This window comes from Papaver somniferum, chromosome 10, assembly GCF_003573695.1.
Source record: "Papaver somniferum cultivar HN1 chromosome 10, ASM357369v1, whole genome shotgun sequence".
NCBI classification, from domain to species: Eukaryota; Viridiplantae; Streptophyta; class Magnoliopsida; order Ranunculales; family Papaveraceae; genus Papaver; species Papaver somniferum.
In genome coordinates this window covers 88,793,554-88,820,144 of record NC_039367.1, presented here as the reverse complement: position 1 = coordinate 88,820,144, position 26,591 = coordinate 88,793,554, and the positions used below count along the sequence as shown (strand labels likewise).

At 35.1% G+C, this 26,591-nt stretch overlaps 2 protein-coding genes across 2 annotated transcripts; one reads left to right on the top strand and one right to left on the bottom strand.

The window, feature by feature from the left end:
* Positions 1-4,337: 4,337 nt before the first annotated feature.
* LOC113315896 (histone deacetylase HDT1-like) lies at positions 4,338-5,450 on the bottom strand. The gene is made up of 3 exons (XM_026564139.1): positions 5,328-5,450; positions 4,830-4,877; positions 4,338-4,728 (listed from the first exon to the last, which is right to left on the bottom strand). Exons 1-3 carry the CDS (start codon positions 5,448-5,450, stop codon positions 4,390-4,392), a joined length of 510 nt encoding a protein of 169 aa, XP_026419924.1. The 3' UTR covers positions 4,338-4,389.
* Positions 5,451-6,593: 1,143 nt separating this feature from the next.
* Positions 6,594-7,236, top strand: LOC113318177 (histone H2B.7-like). Its single transcript, XM_026566311.1, has one exon. It carries the CDS (start codon positions 6,643-6,645, stop codon positions 7,075-7,077), a length of 435 nt encoding a protein of 144 aa, XP_026422096.1. The 5' UTR covers positions 6,594-6,642; the 3' UTR covers positions 7,078-7,236.
* Positions 7,237-26,591: the final 19,355 nt, after the last annotated feature.

Here is a 26,591-nt window from a genome sequence, read left to right as displayed (position 1 = left end):
TTCAACAACTTAACACATTGTTTATGTTTTATTCGACTCAATATCTTATCGTTGTCTTTATTTGGGAATTCCTTGTACTCATCTTATCGTATCGTTATCTTTCTACTGGGGTGTGGATCACTCTTTTGCTTTGTTTTTCTTTCCATATAGTTTGAGGGAGGCTTGAGGAAGTAAGATTACTAAGCTTGGTGTTTAGTAAGCTTCGTTATTTCCTACGCTCCATGTAAGACTAGATTTCACAGCATCTCCCCCTTTGAGAATGCTCCTCCAAATAACAGAGGCTCTATTCTTTTTTCCACAAGTCCAAAAATTAGAATCAGAGTAATACTTAGCCTTTAACAATTTGGTGACCTACGATTTAGGATTATCGTAAATTCTCCAGGCCATTTTTTTCCAGAAGAGCTAAATTATTCAACTTTAATTCCCTCACACCTAAATCACCACAGTCCAAAGGCCTACAAACTTTCTCCCACCCAAATTTGTAGAGGTAAGAAGGGTTGATTTAGCATCACTAATCATCTTCCCAGATCACTTCCACAAACCTATCATCTTCGGTCCACATGGCCTCTAATCTATATGGACTAGGTCTAAAATTTCTTTTAGGTTCTAGATCAATTAAGAACACCCTATGGTTTGAATTGAAATAAGGTAAATGCAATACCTGAGCATTGGGAAACCTATTACACCACATAATATTTGCCATCACCATGTACAACCTCCCCTTGTGGTCCATGAGCACCCAGATCCACAAGCCCATTTTTGTTCATCACATTTCTCAGTTTTTGATTTGTTCTTGGTTTCCTTCCTCCAACCTTCTCTTTTTCACTGCCTGAAGTGTTCAAGTCTACAACAATGCCTAGTTTACCGGGACAAAATCACATGACAACTACCGATAGAGATATTTTATGTGGGACCCATAGTGGGTAATGCCTACCCCTGCTAATTCCTGTTGCGGGGCCCATGGGGTTGTTTCTACCGGGATTTTTCCCGGTAGAAATTTTGTGTCAACGTAGCATCACTCTCAAGTCTCCCATCACCATCAAATAAAATCCGAATAATAGCAAAAGCTTCTGTCCCATAAATCTCAATAATTTAAGGTAAAATTAGGCTAAGGCCCAACCCATGGGTAACCCATAATATGAGGCCCTTAATTAAAAGAAGTTTAAATCTAGGCCTCGAGTTATTAAAAGACAATCATTCCCTTTTATATATTGTCAAGCGCCAAATTAAATAAAATTTAAATTTAAGCCAAAAATTATTAAATCTAGGCCCAAAATTATTAAATTATAGTGTGAATGTGTAAACAGAAGTTACACATGCATATGGCATGTGTATCCATAAGTTACACATCCTTATGACATGTGTAATGCAAAGTTACACATCAAAAAATAGACATATAAAAACACATACAAAAAATACATGTATTACTTTAATATTCATTTACAATAATTTCGTAGCATATGTAACTTTAAGTTACACACACATCTTTCTAGTGTAATTGAAAGTTACATATGCATCTATCTAGTGTAATTGAGAGTTACACATGCATCTGACTTGTGTATTCAGGGTCAACTCCAATCCCAGTAAGACCAAATACCACAAATAAGCAATTAGCTTTTACGAAGTTATCGGAAACCTGAAATATCACAACAAGCAATCAGTTTTTATAAGCTTAAATGAACAATACATACAACAACGTACATTCAGTTTCACATATATCTTACTAGTGTAGCCAGCAGTTACACATGCATTTGAATTGTGTAACTAAGAGTTACACATGCATATAGAATGTGTAATTAGGAGTTACACATTCATATTGATATGTGTACCAACTGTTACACATACATATTCGCATGTGTAATTCAGAAAACTTCAAACAAAATCTACATTCCTTCAAACAACTAATTCTCTCGATAACTAACTAAAATGGAATAAGTGGTGTTCCTTAAAACAACTTTACTTTTATAAACAGCTAATTCTCTCGAAAAAAGAACTCATCGGCATCCCTAGATTTTATTCGTGTAAAGGTCGACTTTTAATGTGGACTCCAGAAGTTACGTTATGGAGGAATGTAATCAGCAGATACACATACTTAAATGCTTGCATCAAAAAGAAAATACTTAAATGCATGATCAGCAACTATCGGCGACCAAAGCAGAATCATTTAAGGAAGTGTAATCAGCAGATACACATACTTAAATGCTTGCATCAAAAAGAAAATACTTAAATGCATGATCAGCAACTATCGGCGACCAAAGCAGAATCATTTAAGGAAGTGTAATCAGCAGATACACATACTTAAATGCATGTGTAATCAACAATTACACATCCAAAATGCAAGTGTAACCAGAAATTACACATCATAATGCATCTGTAACTAGAAAATACACATGTTTTTTTGCATGTGTAACTAGTAGATACACATGTTGATTGCAACACAATTTCATCAAAAGGTGGGGTTTCCTACCAAAAGAAGGTTCATGACTTTTCCTAAAATTCTATGGCAAGTTTTAAACAAATAGTGATGTAAAAGTAAGGAGTTTAAAAGAGAGCTTGCCTCAGTAAGTCTACCTTTACCTCCAGTTGGTTGGCACAAAACAGTTTGATAATTTCGACATACTACCACTGTTTGTGAGTGACTGCATACAATAGTTTTGCAGAAGATAATTCAGTCAAACATCTACTTCAGGTAATTCAGTCAAGCCATTTCATCTCCAACTCCAGCTGTAACCAACAACTACTTCAGGTAATTCAGTCAAGCCATTTCAGCTGCAGCATATACATCCATTCTTACCTCCATACCACTAGTACCACATGCCATTAGCTGGACATAACAATCATTTTAGCTTCACCTCAACTGCAGTTGCAGCTCAAATATGCCATTCATTCACTCAAGCCTAAACATTCATCTAAATCCCTGTAAATGAAGTTGTAAACAACCAACAACAGCCTTCTGCAATCATCTACAAGACCACTTTAGCACCACAAGAACCACCAACTCCATTTCTGTATCTTCTGCACAAAGTCACACCACAGAAAGCCATTTCTTCCTCTCTTCTACAGTTTTGACAAAAAAAAACGAAATTGAGATAAAAAAATGCTCTAAATAACTACATCAAAATTCAAAAATGCATAGTAAAATTCAAATTTGTCATCGCTTCAAACAAATTGTTACTTGAAAACACATGCGACAAAAGATATTAGAACACCATGGATTCCACCACCACAACTTCAAGTGAAAATGAACAAGCTTCTCATGTCATACCACATCCATATAAACTTGTGTACCTGACATATGTAATTGTTTGTAAGGTCTGCTAATCTTAGCATGTGTAACTAAGAATTATACATGCATCTGGCTTGTGTAACTATAATTTACACATGTATCTGGCTTGTGTAACTAAAAGTTACACATGCATTTGGAATGTGTATTTAAGAGTTACACATGGCAGCCGACTGCGGATGAGCCGAATGTTTTATTCTATACTGTAGGAAATACAGGAAATATATGGGTCAGATGTGTCGCTCAGATTATAATAATGATAACTAGTGTACTCTAATTATGATTTATGCAAGAGTTTACTATTATAATATCATATTTTTGTTCAATTGATTAACAAAATATGATGAAAGCAACCCATACCTTGCATTCGATCTTCTCCAGCTTCTCTTTCTCAATGTCCTGAAGCATTGAATTTCAATCACATTAGTACAAGAGAGATAACAGGAAAAACAGACAAACCACAAATTACAACACGACATCATTAACTAGTGTATAGTTGATAAATAATTCATGACATTCTAAAGATCTCAAGCATCTAATTGCAGAGCAACAAAAAGTATTTGTAACTGTAAACAATTAAAGTAAGGAGATTAATTACCACGCCTACCTCGAGGTTTCGAAGGACTTGGCTTTGACCCAAATATAACTTCCTGCTCTGCTATTAGTTGTCCCTGCCGCTTCTTTTGATCTCGCTGCCTTTTAACTTCTTGCTCTTTTTCTTGTCGTACAATATTGTACTCTTCAAGCATAGAAAGAAGTCGAATCTGTATATCATAGCAAAATACCACAATCTGTATTATGTCACTCCCCTCCATTTCCTACACAATCATGCAAAAACACTCAATATACCAGCTCTGGGAAACACACATAACAAATAGAAGTGTCTCATGAACTAGCAATTAACATCATACAAACTAAAACAGGTCTCCCAAGAAGACGAATACAAGAATCCCAAGAAGATGTAACATATTTTTACATGTAGATCAACAATATATTAATAAATAACCAGGATACTGAGAGTAAAATACCTCATCTTCGTCAGACTCGAAATCATCAGAATCAGATTCATCAGAATCATCCTCATCATCAGCCTTGGGGTCAACAACCTACACTTTCTTGGCTGCAGAAGCATCAGGTTTGGCAGCCTTTCCATTCTCCTTAATGTCAACAGGTAAATCCTCAACATGGATATCATCATCATCAGAATCAGTAGGAAAACCACCTTCATCATCATATTCTGAAAGGATAGACATATATCCAGTGAAGTAGATGATTCCATTCTTTGAGCTGTGAGATAGCTCAAATTCCTTCTCGAACACCAGATCATGAGATATCTGAGGGAACTTATCAGCACTAAGGTGTGCAATCACATGCTTTTGGTTATCAATCTTTGCATACACAACCACTGTTTCCTCCTTTCCCTTCTTCACTTCACCAATACATGACTAAAGACATCAAAAAAAAATTAGAAACTTCCTCAAAGCTTATCAAAATCATCATAGAAACAAGAATCAAAAAATTACAGCTTTCTCAATTATAACCTAACCTGTGAAAGATGCAAGACTTTCTCTTCGACAGGAGACACCTTGTAGCTCTGTCAAGGCTTGATTTCAACACCTAAGCACCATAATCAATTTAAAACTTGTATAAGTAACTATATCAACAGTAAAATAGGGACAAGAAGTTACTCTAAAATTCTCTAAAGCAACCAAAATCAAAGAGGAATATATACATATTGCGAAACCAGCCAACAAATTTAAATGGTAAATTTATAGACAAACAACGCCATAAGACTGAATGACCCAATCACTAAATCGAAGGCATAAATCATCATCTATTGCTATCATACATCATTACAGTCAAATGAAAACTACACATCTCATCTGGAGCTAAATAAATAGTTAAAAAACAAAATCCTAAAACCAAACATAACAATTAATCAACCAGTGTAAATCAAATCCAAACCCCCAGAGACTCAACAAGAATCAGCTGATCTAGTGAAGAAGAGCTCATTCAGGCCTTTTCTCGAACATATGATGTGTACTGTCTCTGTTAATGGAGAAACAACTTTTCCAGTAATTTCTAAGCCTCTCTGAATCACCTTCCCTGCAACAATTCCACATCCAACACAGAACACAGTGATAAATTCATTCAAAAACAGCTTCATTTCTTGTATACCAAGAACATATGAAATCGAAAATTAAAAGCCAATGAAATTCAAATTAAATCTATGGGTAATAGAGATGAGGAGTCGTTGATATCAAATCTCTAATTAGTTTTTAGATCGCAACTTGAAATTGGGAGTTACGATGATTTTGACGAAGAACAGATCTGAAAATTTTGTTCAAGATTCTTCAAAAAAAATTACATTGATACAACCGCAAAGAGTAGATGATTGTAAATCTAAGATCTAATTTCGATTCAGACAAGCTAATTGAAAAACGCCTGGATATTTAAGTTTTGAAAACTTTAAAGTGTTTTTCTCCGATTTGTTTTTGAAATAAATAAACTAAAATCTCTCAATCGAAGCATAATCACTAATAGAAGATGATGCTTATCTATACTTAGCTTGTTGATGAACTTCTGTTGAATCTGCAGATCAATTAGTTGAAATTTGTTTCCCGGATCCATTATTTTCTACTGCAACTGATGCTCCTCCTTCTCCTGATGGTGGATTTATGATCTCTGTCGTCGTCATCGATTGTCTCTGCTCAAAATAAATCAATTAGTTGTCTCTGCTCAAAATCAATTTAGAAACCCTGGAAAATGTTTTCATCAGAACTGGAGATAGGTAATGAAATAAGAAATGAAAATATCTTTTGATATTTCTCTTGTTTATATACTAAAGGGTAGTTTTGGTATTATTAAAATTCGTAATTATTAATTATGGGTCACATCTGAAGAAAATTTGATTTTTTGGGCCTAACAATAACATTTACCTAAAGTATGGAGTTGATGGTGGATGATCCATTTAATGTGGCTTTTATATATTGAACCTGTAGGGGTTCTAGTATTTTTCACATAATTTAATAATCTTCACACCAATCGACGGTCCACATCACGGATCCGTGTGAAACTAGACGAACCAATCAAACTCCATCAATACTGTGACACGTATAACCCAGCTCCTCTCATATGATCCGTCGATTACTACTAACTTAATCAACGGTTTAAATATCGATCCGTATGAAACATAACAAACCAATCAGGTTCCAGCAGCATCTCTATATAGGAAATTTTCAAAGTCCCTCTGGAGTCTGAATCATTTCACATCTTTCTTTTACTCTATTTTATCTCCCTAAAAAATTCTCTCTCTCACCCACTAAAGATTTTCAGATTTCCTTCAATCAGTTTCTGTAATGGCACCCAAAGCAGAGAAAAAACTAGCAGAAAAGAAACCCGCAGAAGAGAAGAAAGCAGAAAAAGCACCAGCAGAGAAGAAACCCAGAGCCGAGAAGAAGTTACCAAGCAAAGATGCTTCAACAGCAGATAAGAAGAAGAAGAAATCAAAGAAATCAGTTGAGACTTACAAGATCTACATCTTCAAAGTTCTGAAACAAGTTCATCCTGATATCGGTATTTCAAGTAAAGCAATGGGTATCATGAACAGTTTCATTAATGATATCTTTGAGAAACTTGCTGCAGAATCATCCAGATTAGCAAGGTACAACAAGAAGCCAACTATTACTTCTCGAGAGATCCAAACTGCTTTTCGTCTTGTTCTTCCTGGTGAATTAGCTAAACATGTTGTTTCTGAGGGTACCAAAGCTGTTACAAAATTTACTAGTTCTTAATTGCTGTTTATGCTCTTTAGATTTTGGGAATTGGGGGTTCTTTTGTTTTGATGGTTTCAGTTTGGGGGTTGAATTAGGGTTTCATATAATGTAAGTAATAATTCAGATTTTATGAAATTTGTTCAATTTCTAATCAAAATATCTTGTCAGTGAAATCAATTGTCTAATTTCTGCAAATGAATCAAATGAATCCCATTTGTGAAATCTAATGATTTATCTGGATTTAAATTTGAAACATTGATGATGATTTTGCTCAATTTTAAAGTTTTCACCTCATTTTAAACAAATTTACTAGTTCTGAATCACTGTTTCTTTTCTCTTGGTTATAGAAATTGGGTTTTCTTTTGTTTTAGTGGTTTCAGATTCGGGAATATCTACAGCATTGACATTCAGGAATGACTATCAGTAATGGGAAAATAATTGTAAACCTTAGAGAGGTTTTGTATAATTGTATGCAAGTGGCTCAAGATAGGGATCATTTTTGCAACTGTGAGTATTCTGCTCTTAAATGCTGCTAATGGATTTCGGTCTTGCCTTATCTCTTCTGGATGCTGTGACCAGCGGAATGCTAGTGGGTTCAACGAGATGCGGTGTTTCTTGGAGATTCAGTGATTTCTTGCTGCGGATTCGGAGAAACTAGCAAGGCAGGTAAGAAACCAACTAACACTTCTTGTGATTTGTCTTGTTCTTACTAGTGAATTAGCTAAGCATGTTGTTTCTGAGGGTATACCAAAGCTGTTACTAGGTTTACTAATTCTTACGTTTGGTTCTTGGGGTTTAATTTTTAGGTTTTCATACATGGTTTAGTGCATTTCGGAATAATATTGTTCGGTTTCAGTTAAGATTCAAAGACACCTAAAGATGTTCGAACTAGATATTACGAATTGCGCCTAAGTCATTACTGCAATAAGCATAGGATTTAACTTTGGCACAACATTTTTATGGAGCAAAGCATTCTGGCTTCTGCAAAGTCCGTAATATAGCTCGGTCATCCTCGGGTATCTTTGCTGTAACATAGTGATGGCAGCTAATTGAAAAAGAAGTGCACTCCACTGGATTCATAACAATCTCATGTAGGAGATTGTATCTATTTACTTCAATATTTTGAATTTTCCAATGTACTTTGTTCTAAGAGATGCAAATAATGTGGCACATATAGCTGCCAAACATTCTTTAGATTTATCATGTATAACAGATTGGAACAACTCATTTCCATTAAGGATTGAGAACTGTAACCAAGCAAAAGCATTAAACCCTGCAATTTAATTATCAAGAAAATCCTTTCCTTATTAGAAAAAATGTGTATTGGTAAAATAGCTTTATGGACGCCCTGGTCAAGGTTTTTGAAGCAAGTTTCTGTTTCATGATTTCATCTGATATGTGGATTGTGGAGGTCGTGTGTGATCTTATGTTTTTAGTCTGTAAATATTTGCAAGTGAATGACTGAAATTTTACAGCAATTCGTGTTGCTGTCTTTTAAACCTGAAGCAAGAAATTCTTTCTTCTGACTGAAATTTTGCAAGTCTTCTCTCCTTTCCTATTCCATAGGTAACATCTTTGAAGTTCTCATTACTTGTCTCTTTTAGTCTATGTTTCACTCATTTTTCTATTAGCTAAGTGGTTCTAGTATTTAGATTAAAATCGATTTTTTTTTGTTTGTTTAGCAGAAAGTAGAAAGTTAGCAGCTACCCACAAGAAGAGTAGATTGCTATGATAAGTTATAAACTTAAAAGTCATCTCAAGAAATTCATTTATAAATAATGGCAACAATATATATCATCTGGTGGTAGAACTATGCTGTCAAAGTCAATTTTATCTTCTATTGCAACACTCTCAGTAGGTTCCTGTATTCTTCAGTAAGGTGTTCTTCTACATATAATGAAGATACAAAGGTCTTCGCTGGTGGGGACATAACTTCTAGCAGACAACTGCTGTTGGCTTGTTAAAAATGCTTCTATCACAGTATGGGAAAGACCCACGGGTTCCAGGTTTCAAACCTTCTATTGTGATTCCACAATCTAACGTCAAGTATGTTTCTGAATTGTTCACTACAACAACTAACATGGGATTGAAATGTTCTGCACTCACTGTTCTCTCCAACTGAGGTTTCTGCTATCAGTTTTAGCCACATCATGGATGACAATGAAGTGCAATATCAACTGGTTTGGTTAAAACACCTACAGGTACATTCATCCTCATCTGTTGCAGAGTTTTCTTGGGAACTATTTCGGAGAGAGAAACAAATCTCTCCTAGAATTCAAACTTTTGTGTGGAAACTTGTACATGATGGCACTGCTGTAAGGTATGACATATACCGTTTTTATAAATGAATGTAACCCTGTCAGCTATAGAATCAGTCGATCATTAATTCATTGAATCTGCTTATTTCAGAAGTGTTTGAAGACTCCCCCCACTAATCTGGATATTCCACAAAGTAATATAGATTCAAGACTCTTTATTCATGATGATAATTTCAAAACTTACAATGCTGGCGCTTGCACTCTTTGGAACATTTGGATATTGAGGAATGGAATGCTATTTGAGTAGTAAGAATTCTCTAGTACTGCAGTTCTATCACAAGCTTATGAAGATTGGTCTTGCTTTCAAACTACACACCAGAGAGTCAATGCACTACATTTGATCAGCCAGTTGCTCGTTTGAGCACTTCAGGTCTTCAACATCTGAAAGACTGAATCTTCTACAAATCAAAGACAATGGATTCCTCCTACTTCACGCATAAAGATTAATATGGATGATGATGCCTTTATAAACACTGATGGGGATGCTGTTGTATCTAACTGGTGGTGAAACAGTGACCAGTGCTGCGAGCTGGCTTTAGTGTCCAGTCCAACAGTTGAGTTGGTCAGACAGGTGGTTGTAGACTTGTAGTTGTCCCAAGAGGTCTAGGGTGCAAATCAAATCCCACTTTCATGATCTCATCGGGGTGGGAGAATTTATTTCTTTGCCTAGCTACACTGGACTTGTAGTAGCAGGCCTCTGCTTGCTCTCAAAATAGGAAAGATGTATCTTAAATTCTTAGTTAGAGAAAATAGAGTTCGTGGTAAAACTGGAAATAAATCAGTTAAGTGAAAACTACAGTGATACCCATTCTCACAGATTTTTCCACTGAGAAACCCACAGACATAAAACTTCAGGCGCGCCCCCATTTTTGGGGAAAAAATTATTCCCAAACCCAAAATTGATAAAATTTGGTTTCTTCGTATTTTTACTTCTTCTTCACGCGAATTTTTTCTTCAATTCTTTTTCTTTTCTTTTGGGGAAATCGAGATGACATTGAAGGGGTTTCGGTGATGATTTGTCGATCAGAGATGGATGATTGTTGCTATCACTGAATGGAGTGATCTGAGAGATTAACATGAAGTTGTATAATGGGTTCTGTAAATGGTTACGATCTGTGAAGGGGTATGACGAATTGAAGAATTAGGTCACATATTTGAAGAACAAGATGAATTAAAAGCATGTGTTGCCCTCAGATTCGAATGGTGAAGATGCAACTGCAGTCTCAGTTGGTGTTAATATGCAGTAATGGTGAGATAATGATGTTGTTGATGTGTACAGAGAGAAGATTCAGGTGAAGAAGGAATTGGTTACTCAGAGCTATTGCAAATTACAGGGTTTGTGTGGTTGAATCTGGTGATGTATGAATGAGTTGTTCTTACAGTAAAGAGTTATTGCAGTTCTAGGAGTTGATATTGCGGGTGAACATGATGATATGGAGGTACTGGTGGTATATGAGGATGCTGCTGTGGGTTTGGTTTATCATGAAGCTGTAGGTAACTGAAGTTGTCATGGGAAGAGAAGCTGGTGCTGTGGTTGAATTAAAAATTGGTTCAAATGGTTTTGGATGCAGTAAGTTAGCTAGAGAACATGAAGTTCAATTGGAATTTCAGGTGGTGTTGAAATTGCAGTTCTGGTGGAGTTGTGTGCGAGTATGAAGGTTGCATGAGGGAGGTTGTTGTTGTTATGATGAGGAGCGTCTTCTTCAGTGCACCATCATCCGTTTTCAATTTAATGATGGAAGATGTTGGGAAGGAATTTGAGATGTTGTTAACAGTGGTTGGAGATCGACAAAAAGTTGTGTTGCAGGTGTTATGCATCTAAAAAAATTTGTTGCATAATTTGTTATGTAGTCCCGAAAATGGTTGCATAACACGTAATGCAACTATTATTGTAGGTGGATGACAAGTTATGCAACTTTTTTTTTGCATAACTTGTTATGCAGTACAGAGAATGGTTGCATAACACGTTATGCAGCTACTTTTTGTTAGTATTGAAACCAACAAAAAAAAGGCTGCATAACACGTTATGCACCTACAATAATATATGCATAACATATTATGCAGTCGAGAAAATGTGCATCCGAAAATATGATTGTATAATGCGTTATGCATCGAGAAAATTGTTGCACAATCTTTTATGCACCGAGAAAATAGATGCATAACCTGATATATATGCATTCGTAAATATGGATGCATACTGCATTATGCATCAATTTTTTTTTATGTACCCACTAAAATCAACCAAAATAATGGCTACATAACTTTGTTATGCAATGGAGAAAATGGTTGCATAATTCATTATGCGTCTGCAGAATGTGTTATGCATCTTTTTTGGTGGCTGCATAATGGTTATGTATCAAGTTTTCGAAAATTTTGCCTAAAATGATGATCACCTCCGATTTTTTCATGAAAAACAAAAATTTGATATTCTTGTTTGTACTCGTTGCGTAGCTCTCTTAAAAAGATTTCCAACGATATAAAATTTGTAAAATTCCAAGGCGCGGATTTTTAGATATGTTATATCCAAGTTGCGTTGCCAATTATACCTCTGATGCATAACCTGTCATGTGGATGCATGATCCGTCATGCATACATTTTCAATATTTTCATATAATTATGGGTGTCACAGAAATAATTATGGGTGTCACGGTACCCAAAATTAATTGTGGGCTTGACAATGAGAATTTTTTTTTTTTGGGTCTCCCCATAATTTTCCCATCAGTTAATCCCTCTCTATAAATGTAGAGTTACAGAATCACCCAGCTCCACACACCAAGAAACGTCTTAGTTTTACGAATATTTTCATCGATTTTTTTCCTTGTGCTCGGCACAAGTTATTGGTTCTTTTTTTTCTCTTCCAAATACACATTATGGAGGGTCCAATAGTGGGTTGCACCATGTTCAACAGATCTTGGATGAATATGCCAGCACCCACCGTTCATTGTAGAGACCATAATAAGAATTCTATCAATCAAATTCAAGTTGTAATAGAAATTCTGTTGGGGCAATTGGTATCTAACCTAAAGCTCTGATACCAATTGTTGGGGTTCAAAGCCATCTACATGCTAATACTGCGGAAACAAAATAGCTAGAAAGGAACACTTAATCTCTCGGATTGCTCCATGAACCTCACTACGATCTAGGATAAGAAGAAGAGAAAGAGAACCACACAGATGAAAGCCATAAACAAAACAACAAGAATAAAGTACTCACGGATTTAACGTGGTTCAACAATATACACAATGTGTGTAATCTTGTCTACATCCACCAAACGGCTACGACCTCTTTATTCATTATAGAATCACCACTAAGAATTACACAACTGACTGACTATATCAATCCATGGATTCACCACAACGTGACAGAACACAAGAACTCTCACAAGCACCCTATAAGATCCAAAGTAGCGTCTTCACCCATACGAGATAACGTTTACCACATTATCTACCACAACGAGATGATCTTCTCTGCACACCCTGATATAGATTACAATGGATGCCTTTAGCTCAACACCAATAATATAATCCAGCACCACCAAGAAGATCTTCTCCTCAACAAGATGTCTTACCAACATCTCCATATGAATACTCCATAACGACATATCTTCCAACATCGATAAGTATCCCATAAACACCATAATGGTGTACTCCTTCCACCATTAGGTATCTCACATAACCACCTCAATAGGTGGGATGAATCCCTCACATCTCTATGAGATTTACATTGAGGATTCCATGACTAAAAGACTTAGCCTAGACCTCCTTATATAGGAGTCACAAACTTGGTTCCCAAGTCTTGGCCTCCTTGGATTAGGAAACCGACTCATACTAGGAAACCATGGTCAATTTAGGTATCCCATCTTAATATGGTAATTAACTCAAACTAAGAATTTAACCTAAACTAGGAAACCATCGTTTCCCTACAATTCTCCACCTCGGATCATGCATTCATGCATGAGACGATCAACTGTTATCCCTCCATCTTCTGAACGTTGATTGCACCATCACTGGTTGCCTACATATCCTCAATAGGAATCAAAACAAAAATGTAGTCCACCCGAATTGTTCCGTAGAACCTCCACCAGAAGAGAGCAAACCAAACTTGAACGTCACCAACTCAAGCTTAATAATCCAACCTATCGGTGATTGTACAAATCTCCACCACGGTGAAAAATCTGACCATCTCTACAAATCAACATCATATGATCATCCGTTATGCAACATTTTGAGAAACACCTTACTCCTTTATGTTCATAACTCCACATTGATTGGCATCATTCTAGGTGTATTGCATGCCAACTCCATATGCTTCCATCGAACTTAGTTACAGTCATTATGCGCCCTTGAGCCTTTGCCACCTCCAAAATTTCTCCATAATACGAACACAACTCCGTCTTGGCTTTCCTTGCTCCACCTAAGTCAATGTTCCGCTCTTCTAAGCAACTAACTCCAAGTTACGCACCACATCCGTTAGGGTTGACATCCATAACTACTCGATAAGCAAATGAAACTACCACAGTAGCCTCCATGCGTCTGCCTAAGTATTACCTTAGCAGAACCATAGTCTTCATCTTCGTCTCTAAACTCCAGCCGAGTCAATTGCTTACTTAAACAACTGGTCACATACTTGCTCTTTTCCATGAGCATGTCCTCCAAAGCGAATTAACGAAAAACCTTGCGTTGGTTTTTCATAAACCAACCTTCATGTTAGCTCCCAAGAAACTAACCATCTTGTATGTACCAAAGCATATTGAGCATGACAATACAACCAATCGATGGATCATTGCCACTGCATGCCAATCTCGAGCTCATCTCTTATGAATCTTTCTTTACGAGCCTATCTCCGATTGGATCATGATTCTACGACCATATTTCCCCAATTGAGTTTTACTCCTTTAAAAAAGCTCATCATATCTTCGACCAATGCATACATACCAAAAACGTGTATAGCTTCACAGAGACTTCGACAGCTGACACACCAATCATCTTCACCACTTCAGCAACCTCAACGGGATTTGACAACAATGCCCTTTTTACGGGCTTTAACATAATTGTCAAGATAGTCTTTTATCAATTTCTTAAGCAAGCATGTATTTTCGACATCGCGACAATCAAACCACAACATAGTAAGACTTGGATAACATTGTGTCTAACGTCGAAGAATTCATTGTTACCGTTGTAACAATACATAAAGTTACACATTCTGCCTTGTGCATATCCCTTTCCCAATCTTGCTCCAAAAATGTACACCAACATTCGAAATCTGATAATCCGTCATTCACATATAAAGGCCCAATCACACCCCAGCCATAATATGAAACTTTTGGTAACTTCCTCAAGCTCCAAGAAATTCAAGACTCTGTTGTGTTTATCTTCTCAAACAATGTAGAGAAAATAACTTGACGGAAACTAAATCGTTTCTGAACCAAATTTCTCAATAGAAATTTCTACCTTCATATCTACAAGCTCTGTCCTTATTGAAACCAATTTCAATAACCATAGTAGATGAGCAAACCACCAAATATTACCATTGCTATAATGTAGCTCTCTCCAACAGAAAGTCTCATACTGATCATCAGAAAATCAAATAGCCAACGGATAATAAAGGTTGACGGAAAAACACGCCGAAATTGTAGCCCTCTCAAATTCATGCACCATGTTTTCTCTTAAGTAATATGCGCTAGCTCGTAGACATACCACCATACACATTGTAGTATTGTATCTTTATTCTTCAAACTATTGAAGTGTCCAAGCGATACCTTTTTAATTCCTCACAACGGGTCTTCACCAAAGTAGGAATGTATCCGCAACACAAATAGACCAACCTGTTTCTCACAACGGTCTTGCACTTCAACTAGCCCCGATCGACTTCAAATGGTGTAAACCAAACACAGATCTTCGAGTGAACGTCACCGACAAGAATCAAAAGATCACAAACTATCTAGCTTCTCCATCGGAAACAGTACGAGAGAAACTCCAGAAAACATTGTTCTACCCGACACAATGCCATACTCAACACAAACAAACCCTACAAATTGTTTCGACAAACTGAATCTTATACAATAATAAGAAACCATAGCTCCACCACTACCAATATCACATCACATCCAACGATCCATGTCGTGCAACTTATTTGTATCCACATGCTTCAAATACTAAGACTTAATATCAAACTCTTCACTTCTGTAACATATCAAATCCTGGCCAACGATCAATACTTCCAAAATGAAACCTACTAAGAGATTTCCCAAAATCCTTATTGTAACAAACAACTAAGGCAGAACGAGTATGAATCCATCTTCACATTCTTCAACTTCAGGTTAAAGACAAGCAGCAACATAATCCAACTGATGACGATTAATAACCAAATTATTGTTTCCCTTGGTATAGAACAATAATGAGACTTTGATATGCTAATATTCCATATTTACTTCCACCAATATACAAACTAATATTTGTATTCCAACTACGATACTCTTGCCTTCTTGTGTCTTGCCAAGCAAACACCGATTAATTGAAAACCAATCTACGTAGGTCTTTCAAACAGTTCACAAGAATATAGTACGAAGTATAGAGAATAAATAAACTTACTTGAAGCCATGCATAGGGTTTATGCTCCAATAAGAATCAATGTCAAATCTCCAATGTAGAGCACCACAAATATCAAAACCATACATCTTGACCATATCGAATGCAGATCACCTGATATAATCTCACTCCTTCAAAAGTACGCTTTACTTTGCTTTGTTCCCAAAACCGATGAAATCAAATCCTACACATACTTGATAACATCAAACTCTGCATCTTCGGAAGCTATAACATCAAATCCTCACATACTTGATGAAACCCAATCCTTTGTCTTCAAAATTTTCCGCAAAGTAGAAAACCCAAAACTTCTCTCTTGAAATCTTCTATCCAACCTAAAGCTCTGATACCGTTTGTTGGGGCAATTGGTATCTAACCTAAAGCTGTGATACCAATTGTTGGTACAATCGGATCGCTCTGATACCAATTGTTGGGGTTCAGAGCCATCTACATGCTAATACTGCGGAAACAAAATAGCTAACAAGAAACACTTGATCTCTCGGATTGCTCCATGAACCTCACTACGATCTAGGATAAGAAGAAGAGAAAGAGAACCACACATATGAAAGTCATAAACAAAACAACAAGAGTAAAGTACTCACGGATTTAACGTGGTTCAGCAATATCACAATGTGTGTAATATTGTCTACATCCACCAAACGGCTACGACCTCTTTATTCATTATAGAATCACCACTGAGAATTACACGACTGACTGACTATATCAATCCATCGACTCACCACAACGTGACCGAACACAAGAACTCTCACAAGCACCCTATAAGATCCAAAGTAGCATCTTCACCCATACGAGATAACGTTTACCACATTATCTACCACAACGAGATGATCTTATCTGCACACCCTGATATAGATTACAATGGACGCCTTTATCTCAACACCAATAATCTAATCCAGCACCACCAAGATGATCTTCTCCTCAAAAAGATGTCTTACCAACATATCCATATGAATACTCTATAACGACATATCTTCCAACATCGATAAGTATCCCATAAGCACCATAATGGTGTACTCCTTCCACCATTAGGTATCTCACATAAACACCTCAATAGGTGGGATGAATCGCTCACATCTCTACGAGATTTACATTGAGGATTCCATGACTAAAAGACTTAGCCTAGACCTCCTTATATAGGAGTCACAAACTTGGTTCCCAAGTCTTGGCCTCCTTGGATTAGGAAACCGACTCATACTAGGAAACCGTGGTCAATTTAGGTATCCCATCTTAATATGGTAATTAACTCAAACTAAAAATTTAAACTAAACTAGGAAACCACCGTTTCCTTACAAATTCACATTATCAGAGTAATACAAAAATTTGATTATGGCGAGCGAGACGCAGCCTATAGTGCTGGTGCAACCATCCCAACAACCTCGGCCGCAGTTCCTCCTGGAGTTACTTTCTCGCATGAAGAACTACCTACGGTCGTCAAACTGTTTCCTGTCAAATACGAGGACTTATTATCTTCGGATATTCTAGGTAACTGCGATCTTACCTCAATCATGTCTGCTATTGAAGATTTTGTTCCTGGCCGGACCCTCGACACATCTGCTTTAAATTACTGCAAACAACATCTTACATCGTTCTTCATGAAATACCCTTCCTTGCGAGCTGACGGAGAAGGGAAGCCAAGTTTGTTATCTGTTGTCATCCCTGTACAAATCGTAAAAGTACTAGAAACTTTTGATCATTACGATGATGTTGAAGTTAGTCATTCTCATGATTTTATTGATATAAAATACCTTAGAACCCCTGAGATAGAGCAATTCTTTTCATGTAATTATCGATCGTTTCTTAACTTATTAAAGATGAAGAAATTCGATGGAGCCAACGACTCGGGTAATGAATGCTCGATTTGTTTGCAAGACTATGACGAGCAGAATGATGAAGATGTTATTAGCCTCTCGGAGTTTCCATGTGCACAGGTCTTCCACACCAGATGCATCATCTGTTCCCCTGATGCAAAGAGTCGCTGCCCAATTTGTCGCTATCAGTTTCGAGTACCAACACTTCATAAGTGTACATGTGCAACATCCGTTTCCTAAACGACGCGAACGAAGGAGAAAATTTCTAAAGCTTTTTAACCTCTTTTTTTTTTTTTCTTCTTCTTCTTCTTCTAAAGTTGTTGGGAATATATGTTTTAAAAACATTATTAATTTCCAAAAATTAGTGTCTCATTTAAATGGTGTAAATGTGATAATTATTCTCTCTCTTAAAGAATAAATATTTTGTGTTAATGTCAAAACCGTTTTTTGCTGAACGAATTAATGATGCTAATTAACATCTTAATAATATCTTTCATTAAATCCATATTTATTTATTCTTGGCTTTAAAAAATAAAAGATCAGAATTTTAGAATGGGATTTTTAGAAGAGTTGTTGAAACATTTTTTATAGAGAGAGTTTCTCTTTTATGTCTCTTGGGTTTTCAAAGAAAAATGAATTTTTGTGAGAGAGAAAAACAAGTGTATGATCATCCTTGATTTTTCTAAATGTGTTTCTGAGCAAGAATGAAGTGTAGAAGTTTCACATCCTCTCATCGTGCAAGAGTGATTGTATAAGAGATTGAACTCGGCTGTTTTATCCTGGGGACGACGCGCCATTGAAGAACTGCTTGCACAATCTTGGGCAGAGCCGCGAAACGTCTTAAAGAAAGCGACCTAGTCCGCGAATCAGCCATAGCAATGTTTTGTTTGTTTTTTTATGATTGTTTTGCAGGCATAATTCAGCAATTGTTCCAACAATTTTAAGACGATTTATTCTGCCATGGATACCAAAAGAAAACAATTGCTCAAACGCGATAAGTATCATTGTTTTATTTTGTTTGATAGAATTATGACCAAATATTTTTGTTTAACGATTGAACATGATGCTTGAGATTTTAGGTAACCTGATACCTAAAGTTAATTTTATGTCTAATATTGATGGACTAGGAATGACATGGTTAAATATTTTTTCTTTCTGAACAGTTGACATAGACAAATATTGTTGATGTTAAACGAATGTTTTTAACATGCTGTAGAGTCTTATTTTTATCTCCTACACGAAATTGAATTGGGTCTTGAAATTTTAACCGAGTATATGAGACATCATAAGGATCATCCTATAAAATTTCATAATTTTTGGAGTCTGAAAAGTATTTTTAGAGTATTTTACGAAACTGAATAATGTTGTTGAAAATTTCTGACGATTAGAAATTTAGTATTGATTAATTTATTTTTTCTGATCTCTGTGCTCATATTTTGGGTTTGTGTGAAACATGAATCTTTTAAATCATGAACTTATCTTCGAAATCCATTTTGAAATTTCCTGTTTGGATTTTTAGATTGAGAGATGTGGTGATTTCAAAATCGTTATGTACGTTTGTCCAAAATAGGAGATGATACTTGACATTAGAGATTAAATATTGAGATGGGATGAATTATATTAAAATTCATGTTTTGATTTTGATTTTTATTACTTCATACTCTTTTTTTGGAAATGAAAAAGAAGATCATTGTTAGAGATTAAGCTAATGCACCACATGTGCTTGATAATATGCTTAGTAGAAAGTTATAACTATATGTTATAACTATATTACTTTGAATCTTTGTTTGAAACTTAAGAGAAACATGGAGTGCTATGTTTTATTTGATTTTCAAGTAATTATGTAAGTGCATACAATGCTCACATGTACATGATTGTGACAGGTGAAAATTCACTTACTTGAGGAAATTTTATTTTCTAATGAAATAAAAAATTACGGGAGATTAATCGACGTGAGTTGCTGATTTCTTTGTTAGTCCGCAAAGAATGGACAATGGTTTACAACCAATTGAGATTTAAAAGCAATTGAGTATGTTTGATGAACTATTTGTAGTTATTGTAGTGATCAAATAATGACATTCTAAATTGAATAAATTGATTGTTCAATCTTAGAATAAATTTTAGGGACACAAGATATTGAGAATTATTGTGTATGACAATAAACATGTGACTCATATAGGTTTGGAACTTATGAGATGGAATTTTATATGAACCCAAAACCGAAATAAGTAGAAACCTAGTCAAAACTAATGTGAATATCAACTGTCACCAAGAAATGAACATAATATTGATTATGAATTTATTTGTTATTCTTGCACGGCATTGTAAGGATATCAAATATTATTAACAATTCTTTTCAAGCTAAGTCAATGTAAATTGTGGATACGGTGAGAGGTTGGTATATATTGGTGTTTTACACCATGTTTGTTTTGATAGGTTATGGTTCAAAAGTTGAACCAAATCGTTTGAAAGAAAGTGGTGTTGAGATATACTCACATCACTAGGATTTTCGGTATTGGTACGATCTCAAAGTTTACTTTGGGTAGAACAATCTTGTTAAAGATGTTCATACTTCCGAAATGAGAAAAAATTCTAGTTTCCGCCTATCTTGTTATATAGAAGATAGAGATTAAAAATTTGTTGAGTTTGATCAATGCAATACTACAAATGATATGTTATGAATAAAATGTTTGAGCATAATATTGTAATTGTATCATAATATGAATTGAATTTTGAATATTTGAAATATGAGATTTTGTCATGCTTTTTAAGAAATCAGTGAGTTAGTGATGAATATGAGCATGTTATATTTTCTTATAAACTTGGTGCATTTTTGAATAACATGTATGTAATCTTACCTAACTCATAAAAGCATGTACCCTTTCAAATCTAACGCGAGTTGCATAAGTTTGAAATGAAATAAGATGTTGGAGAATTTTATAAAAACATGTGTGATGCTTTGAGTGGCATGTATTGATATCAAATATGATACTTTGAGTAGTTAACTAGGTGATGTTGTCTTCACGAAAATTGTTTGAATTTTTATCCGCTATCTTGTGTAAAACGCTTTGGATTTAAATCATTGGTTCATTAGTTTTTCACAAGTTTTGGAGTCTTTTGATATTGTTTTGAGATTCTTGTTTGAGTCAAAAAATAGTGGGGGTTCCATAACCTATGTTTTACAAACTTTGATTTGAATTAGAGGAACTAAAAAAAGGAAGGTGACAAGTAATTCACTAAGAATGAACCTAAAAAAGCATATTTACAGTGAGACTAAAATGTAGTCATGGATATTTTGTTGCTTATAACTTGGAAGATAACTTCTCATAAAAGGTAACTTTGTTCATTCAAAAAAATTTAATCTTTTGAAAAATAAATTTGTGAACCTATTATCTTTAGACAAGCAAACAAAAAAATTGTTGACATTTTCGTTCATGTCGCTAAATTAACTTACATGCTTGTTTTCTTGATGTTGTTTCTACGATGTATGATTTGTTATAGTCACAAGTAGAAATATATACTTTTCTGTAAGTTAAAGATGAGAATCTATGTAAACCAAGCACGGAAAACTGCGTAGTTTCTACAATAAAAGAAATCATATAAGTTAGATAAGTTATCATTTATATTCTGAAAACAACTTTAAAACAATTTAAAATAAACTGTTTACTTAATTCATTCGAATGATTTCAGAATCGATGAAAGTGAAATGCACAATACTTTTTGTTTTGTATGCATAAGTGATTTGTTGAATTTTTATTCTAACTTATAGGATGAAAATGAAATTGAGAACATGCTTAGTTTATTATTTAATATGAAAGACTTGATCGAAGATGGTGTATGTTTTTGAAATGAATTTTTTCTTTTTTTGGATCTATTTCATTTCAATGAAAATAGAAATAGAAATTTAAAAGAGATAGAAATATATATAGTCTGACTATAAACTAGTTTTCACTCATTTGGTTTAGTGTTAATGCTTTTGAGATTGTGTGTGATTGCACTAGACATGAGTATGGTAGCTCAGTATGTTTCATTACTACGTGATTGACTATATATAAGTATTTTTGTAGTGGGGTTTTAATATATTACTTCCATAGTGGGGGTTTTATATTCAGATTTACCAATCCTAGTATGGAAAATTGGTAAACGTTTGAGAACGTTATGAGGTGTTTCAAACACACCTTACACCTAAAAATACACTATCTAAATGGTTACCACAATTAATAAAGGATATTGTGAAGATGATTGGACATCCTTTCAGGTGAATCCTCTAAGGGATGGAGTGATCGGATCCTCTACTAGACAGAGGAACAGACATATTAATCCAATGTGATAGTACCGCGGCTATTGCAAGAGTTAAGAAACGTAACTATCACTATAAGAGTTGATGTTACGAGGATGGATTATATAGTGTCTGAAAAGAGTATTCGTTAATCCTTTGACGAAAGGATTAATAAGAAGGTGTGAATACATCTTATGGGATGAGGTTAATGCCCATTGAGATCGAGTCATCTATGATGGATACTCAACCTAGAAATAGGTTCAAAGGGACTAGACGAAGTCATGGATGATATGTAGATGCGAGAATCATGCTTTGAAGAATTCATCTCACGACATGACATCCTGAAACGAGTAAAGGTTGAGATTAATTTTTTATTTTAAAATTTTAAACTCTTAATGATGTTTATATCTCTATTTAGAGTGGGGTACTTTCAGGAGTACTCTTGATAAACTCACCTATATGAATGTGAAAGTGTGGCCGCTTTCTATGAGAATATGGGAAGTTCTCTAGATCATTCATTAAACTGGGATACAAGCGCAGGGCCGTAATGTGCTGCCTTTAGACTTTACACTAGTATAGTCGTCTGTGTTAAGAAATCTTTTTATCTCATAGAGTTCAAGACTTATGTTCACTCTATGGTTATATTTTAAGAGAGCCTATTAACACTACGTAAAGGTTCAAGTCGTGAGACACCTTTGCTTATGCACAACTCTATACGTTCTTGCTCAATGTTTTGAAAAATATAAGTGGGGGATTGTTGGGAATATATGTTTTAAAAGCATTATTAATTTCCAAAAATAAGTGTCTCATTTAAATGGTGTAAATGTGAATTTTATTCTCTCTCTTAAAGAATAAATATTTTGTGTTAATGTCAAAACCGTTTTTTGCTGAAAGAATTAATGATGCTAATTAACATCTTAATAATATCTTTCATTAAATCCATATTTATTTATTCTTGGCTTTAAAAAATAAAAGATCAGAATTTTAGAATGGGATTTTTAGAAGAGTTGTTGAAACATTTTTTATAGAGAGCATTTTTTATAGAGAGAGTTTCTCTTTTATGTCTCTTGGGTTTTCAAAGAAAAATGAATTTTTGTGAGAGAGAAAAACAAGTGTATGATCATCCTTGATTTTTCTAAATGTGTTTCTGAGCAAGAATGAAGTGTAGAAGTTTCACATCCTCTCATCGTGCAAGAGTGATTGTATAAGAGATTGAACTCGGCTGTTTTATCCTGGGGACGACGCGCCATTGAAGAACTGCTTGCACAATCTTGGGCAGAGCCGCGAACGTCTTAAAGAAAGCGACCTAGTCCGCGACTCAGCCATAACAATGTTTTGTTTGTTTTTTTTTATGATTGTTTTGCAGGCATAATTCAGCAACTGTTCCAACAAAAGCTTTTTAACCTTTATTATTTGTCCCAGATTATAGATAAATCAATGAAGAGAATATATTATTTGTCCCATATGATATTTAGATTATTTATTTTGTTTTTGTTTGATGTTTCAAAGCATATGCACTGCACCCAACTTTTACTAGTAGCCATTTTTGGTCTTTGTTTCTTTGGTTTATCTATGTTAGTCATATATAACTAAAATATATATGTAAGTTGAACAAATCAAATGCGGAAGCGGTTTATTAGTTCGTACTTTGTAATCGCTCCAAATGAGGATGACGTCGAACCAACGGATCACTTGCGTTTAACGTTCTTGAACCTTCAAACTCGGCGGTGAGTAAGTGCCACAAAAATGAGCACAAACTATATTTCCACAAACTAAATACAATTGAACCTCGATAAATGAATGCTCTCGGGACCAAGAAAAAATATTCTTTTAGCGGGGTTATTTATTTATAGATAAATGAATATTTTATTCATTTATCTATAAACGAATATTTATTCATTTAGACAATATTTTCTTAATTAAGAAGTTAAATTGTATAGGAGAAAATGTACAAGTATATCTAGGAAATATTGGTCAAAATTCTTATCAATAATTCAATTAACATTCATTTTCTTTTGAATTAACTGGTGTCATTTCTAATTTACGTTATAGAAATGTGATGGACGTCGAACATCTTTTGAACTATCCTAACGAGAATGATGCAGTTATGGAGTCTCCAACAGACGAAGAAATTATTGAGTCAGTAATGAATAATGAGAATGATCCTGAACCAGATGATACTAGCATCGCACCAAATGTGTCATCTAAAGATGCTTTTCAAGCGATGGTCACATTAAAAAATTACTTGCTACAACACGAGCAAAATATTCCAGAAATTGTGCAAGCATTGCATAAAATTAAGGATACGGTGCATTTTGGTTTGGGAGAAAGAAAAATACAATCAACCATAGATGAATTTTTTTGAGTTCATTCCTACATATATTTGTATGTAAAATTTTCTGATTATGTATTTTGGTTTATTTTTATATATATTTTTTATATATAATTCAGTGATTATTCGTTTATATTTCTATAGGGCCTTTAAGGATCCAATTTTTTTTATTCATTAATGCATTAAGCGAGGTTATTCGTTTATCTTGGCCCAAATCGGAACTGGAGAAAATTATTCATTTGGCGAGGTTATTCATTTATCGAGGTTCGACTGTACCGTACAGAACTTCAACTTCTTCTCCAAAGGACACTAAGGGATTTTGGTGATTTTAAAACTAATGTTTGAATATTAGAAGACTTTGCTAGCTAACTAGAATGCTCACTTAGAACTCTCTAGCTTATTCTCCATACTTGGTTTATCTGTTGCTAAACTCACTACTATTGAGTTGTGGTGTTTTCTTCTACTTCTTATTATTGTTTCAACAAATGAAACTAGAATCCTATTTATACTCAAACTTCAAGTATTCTCTCTTGGCAAGTGTCAAGGAAGAAACAAACACTTGGAGCAAGTTCCAACACTCTTTTAGCATGGAGTAAACACATGGAGTAAGTGACCAAACACTTGTTAGCTTCATGCAAATACATGGTGGCAAGAAACAAGACACATGTTTCACCATGGCTTGGTTAGTTGGAGAAGGATTTTCGCTTTGATAAAGTCAAGCATATGAATTTACTCATCCACCCAAGATGGACTTTTGGAATGCACATACACAATGGGTGTCCATATTTCCAACATCTCCCGCTCACACATAGTGTGTGTAACGCCAGCATGCTTCCTAATCAAAGTCTTAAGAGAAAAATGTTCATATTAATAAATAGTTTGTGTGACCACCGAGATACCTTCATTTTAGGAGCTCCATACTAGAACCTCATTACGAGTCAGCATGGAGACATCAACCCTTCACAAAGAATGTTCGTATCTCATTACCTCAGATAATTTGACTACACCTGACACAATACTCTTAATCTCTCTTGCAAGCAGTATTGCACCCATGTGCATTTTATCAATTGTACTCATAATTTTCGACAGACGAAAAACGCTGGCCAGCTATGAGTCACAATTCATGGTGTATCATCAAATTTTCTTCCAAGAAATTCATATCGTTCCAATTCAACTTAACAGCTTTCCTAGACATGTATCATCATACAAGAAGTTGCATCGTATTAGAAAACATGCTAAAGTAGCATCATTAAGTATCCTCTTCAGGACATAAACTCAAGTCAAAGGGGTAAATGAATTGGATATTAATCCAGTGGCTCACACAGCAATGAAGCAGGGAATCATTCATCGCTCTCACAATCGGTCGACTTAGCACATACATCCAAAAGTGTATGCTATGGCGTTTCTCCCACTCAAATGGGCATGTCCAGCATAAAAATCATACGCCATACAGATCTTAGTCTAGTCGCCATTTAAGCGCCTAACTTGACTTTCTGTTCCAACAGTCATTCACATAGTAACTGTTCAGAAAATCACATCTAGTTGTATAACAAGCTTCATTAAATGGTGGTTACATTTAATGATCGATCTCTTTGTAAGATCTCATCTTTAATATATTAAGGAGACTTCTAGTTGTATAAAAAAGTTTGTCATTAAAAGCACGTGGTTTTCCGAAAAACATATATTCCGGAAAACGTCTTTTCTTTGTCTCATCTTGCTCGCTATACTAAACGCCAAGGCGAATCACCTGTGTGAGTAGGACGATTCTTGCCTGCTGACAACTTTAATATCCGTGTACACATCAAATCCTGTTTATGTCTAAGAACAACCTTTCTTCGTGCAACCATATCGCGTATAAAGTGGAATCTCCTACTAATGTGTTTGGTTTTTCCATGGTATTTGGGATCTTTCACATATGCTAGGGCTGATGTGCTATCACGGTGAAGCAACGCCACTTTTTTTGCATGTTCCGAGACACCGAGTCTCTTAAGAAATCTCCTCAACCAGAAAGCTTCTTGGACAACTGCCGCAAGTGCAACATACTCTGCTTCCATTGTATACAGAGCAATACACTTTTTTTTTCTGACTACACCAAGTGATTGCACCACCTCCAAGTTTAAAAACGTATCCTGAAGTGGATTTAAACTCATCTCTATCGTTGCTCCAATCGACATCGCTAAATCCTCTGAG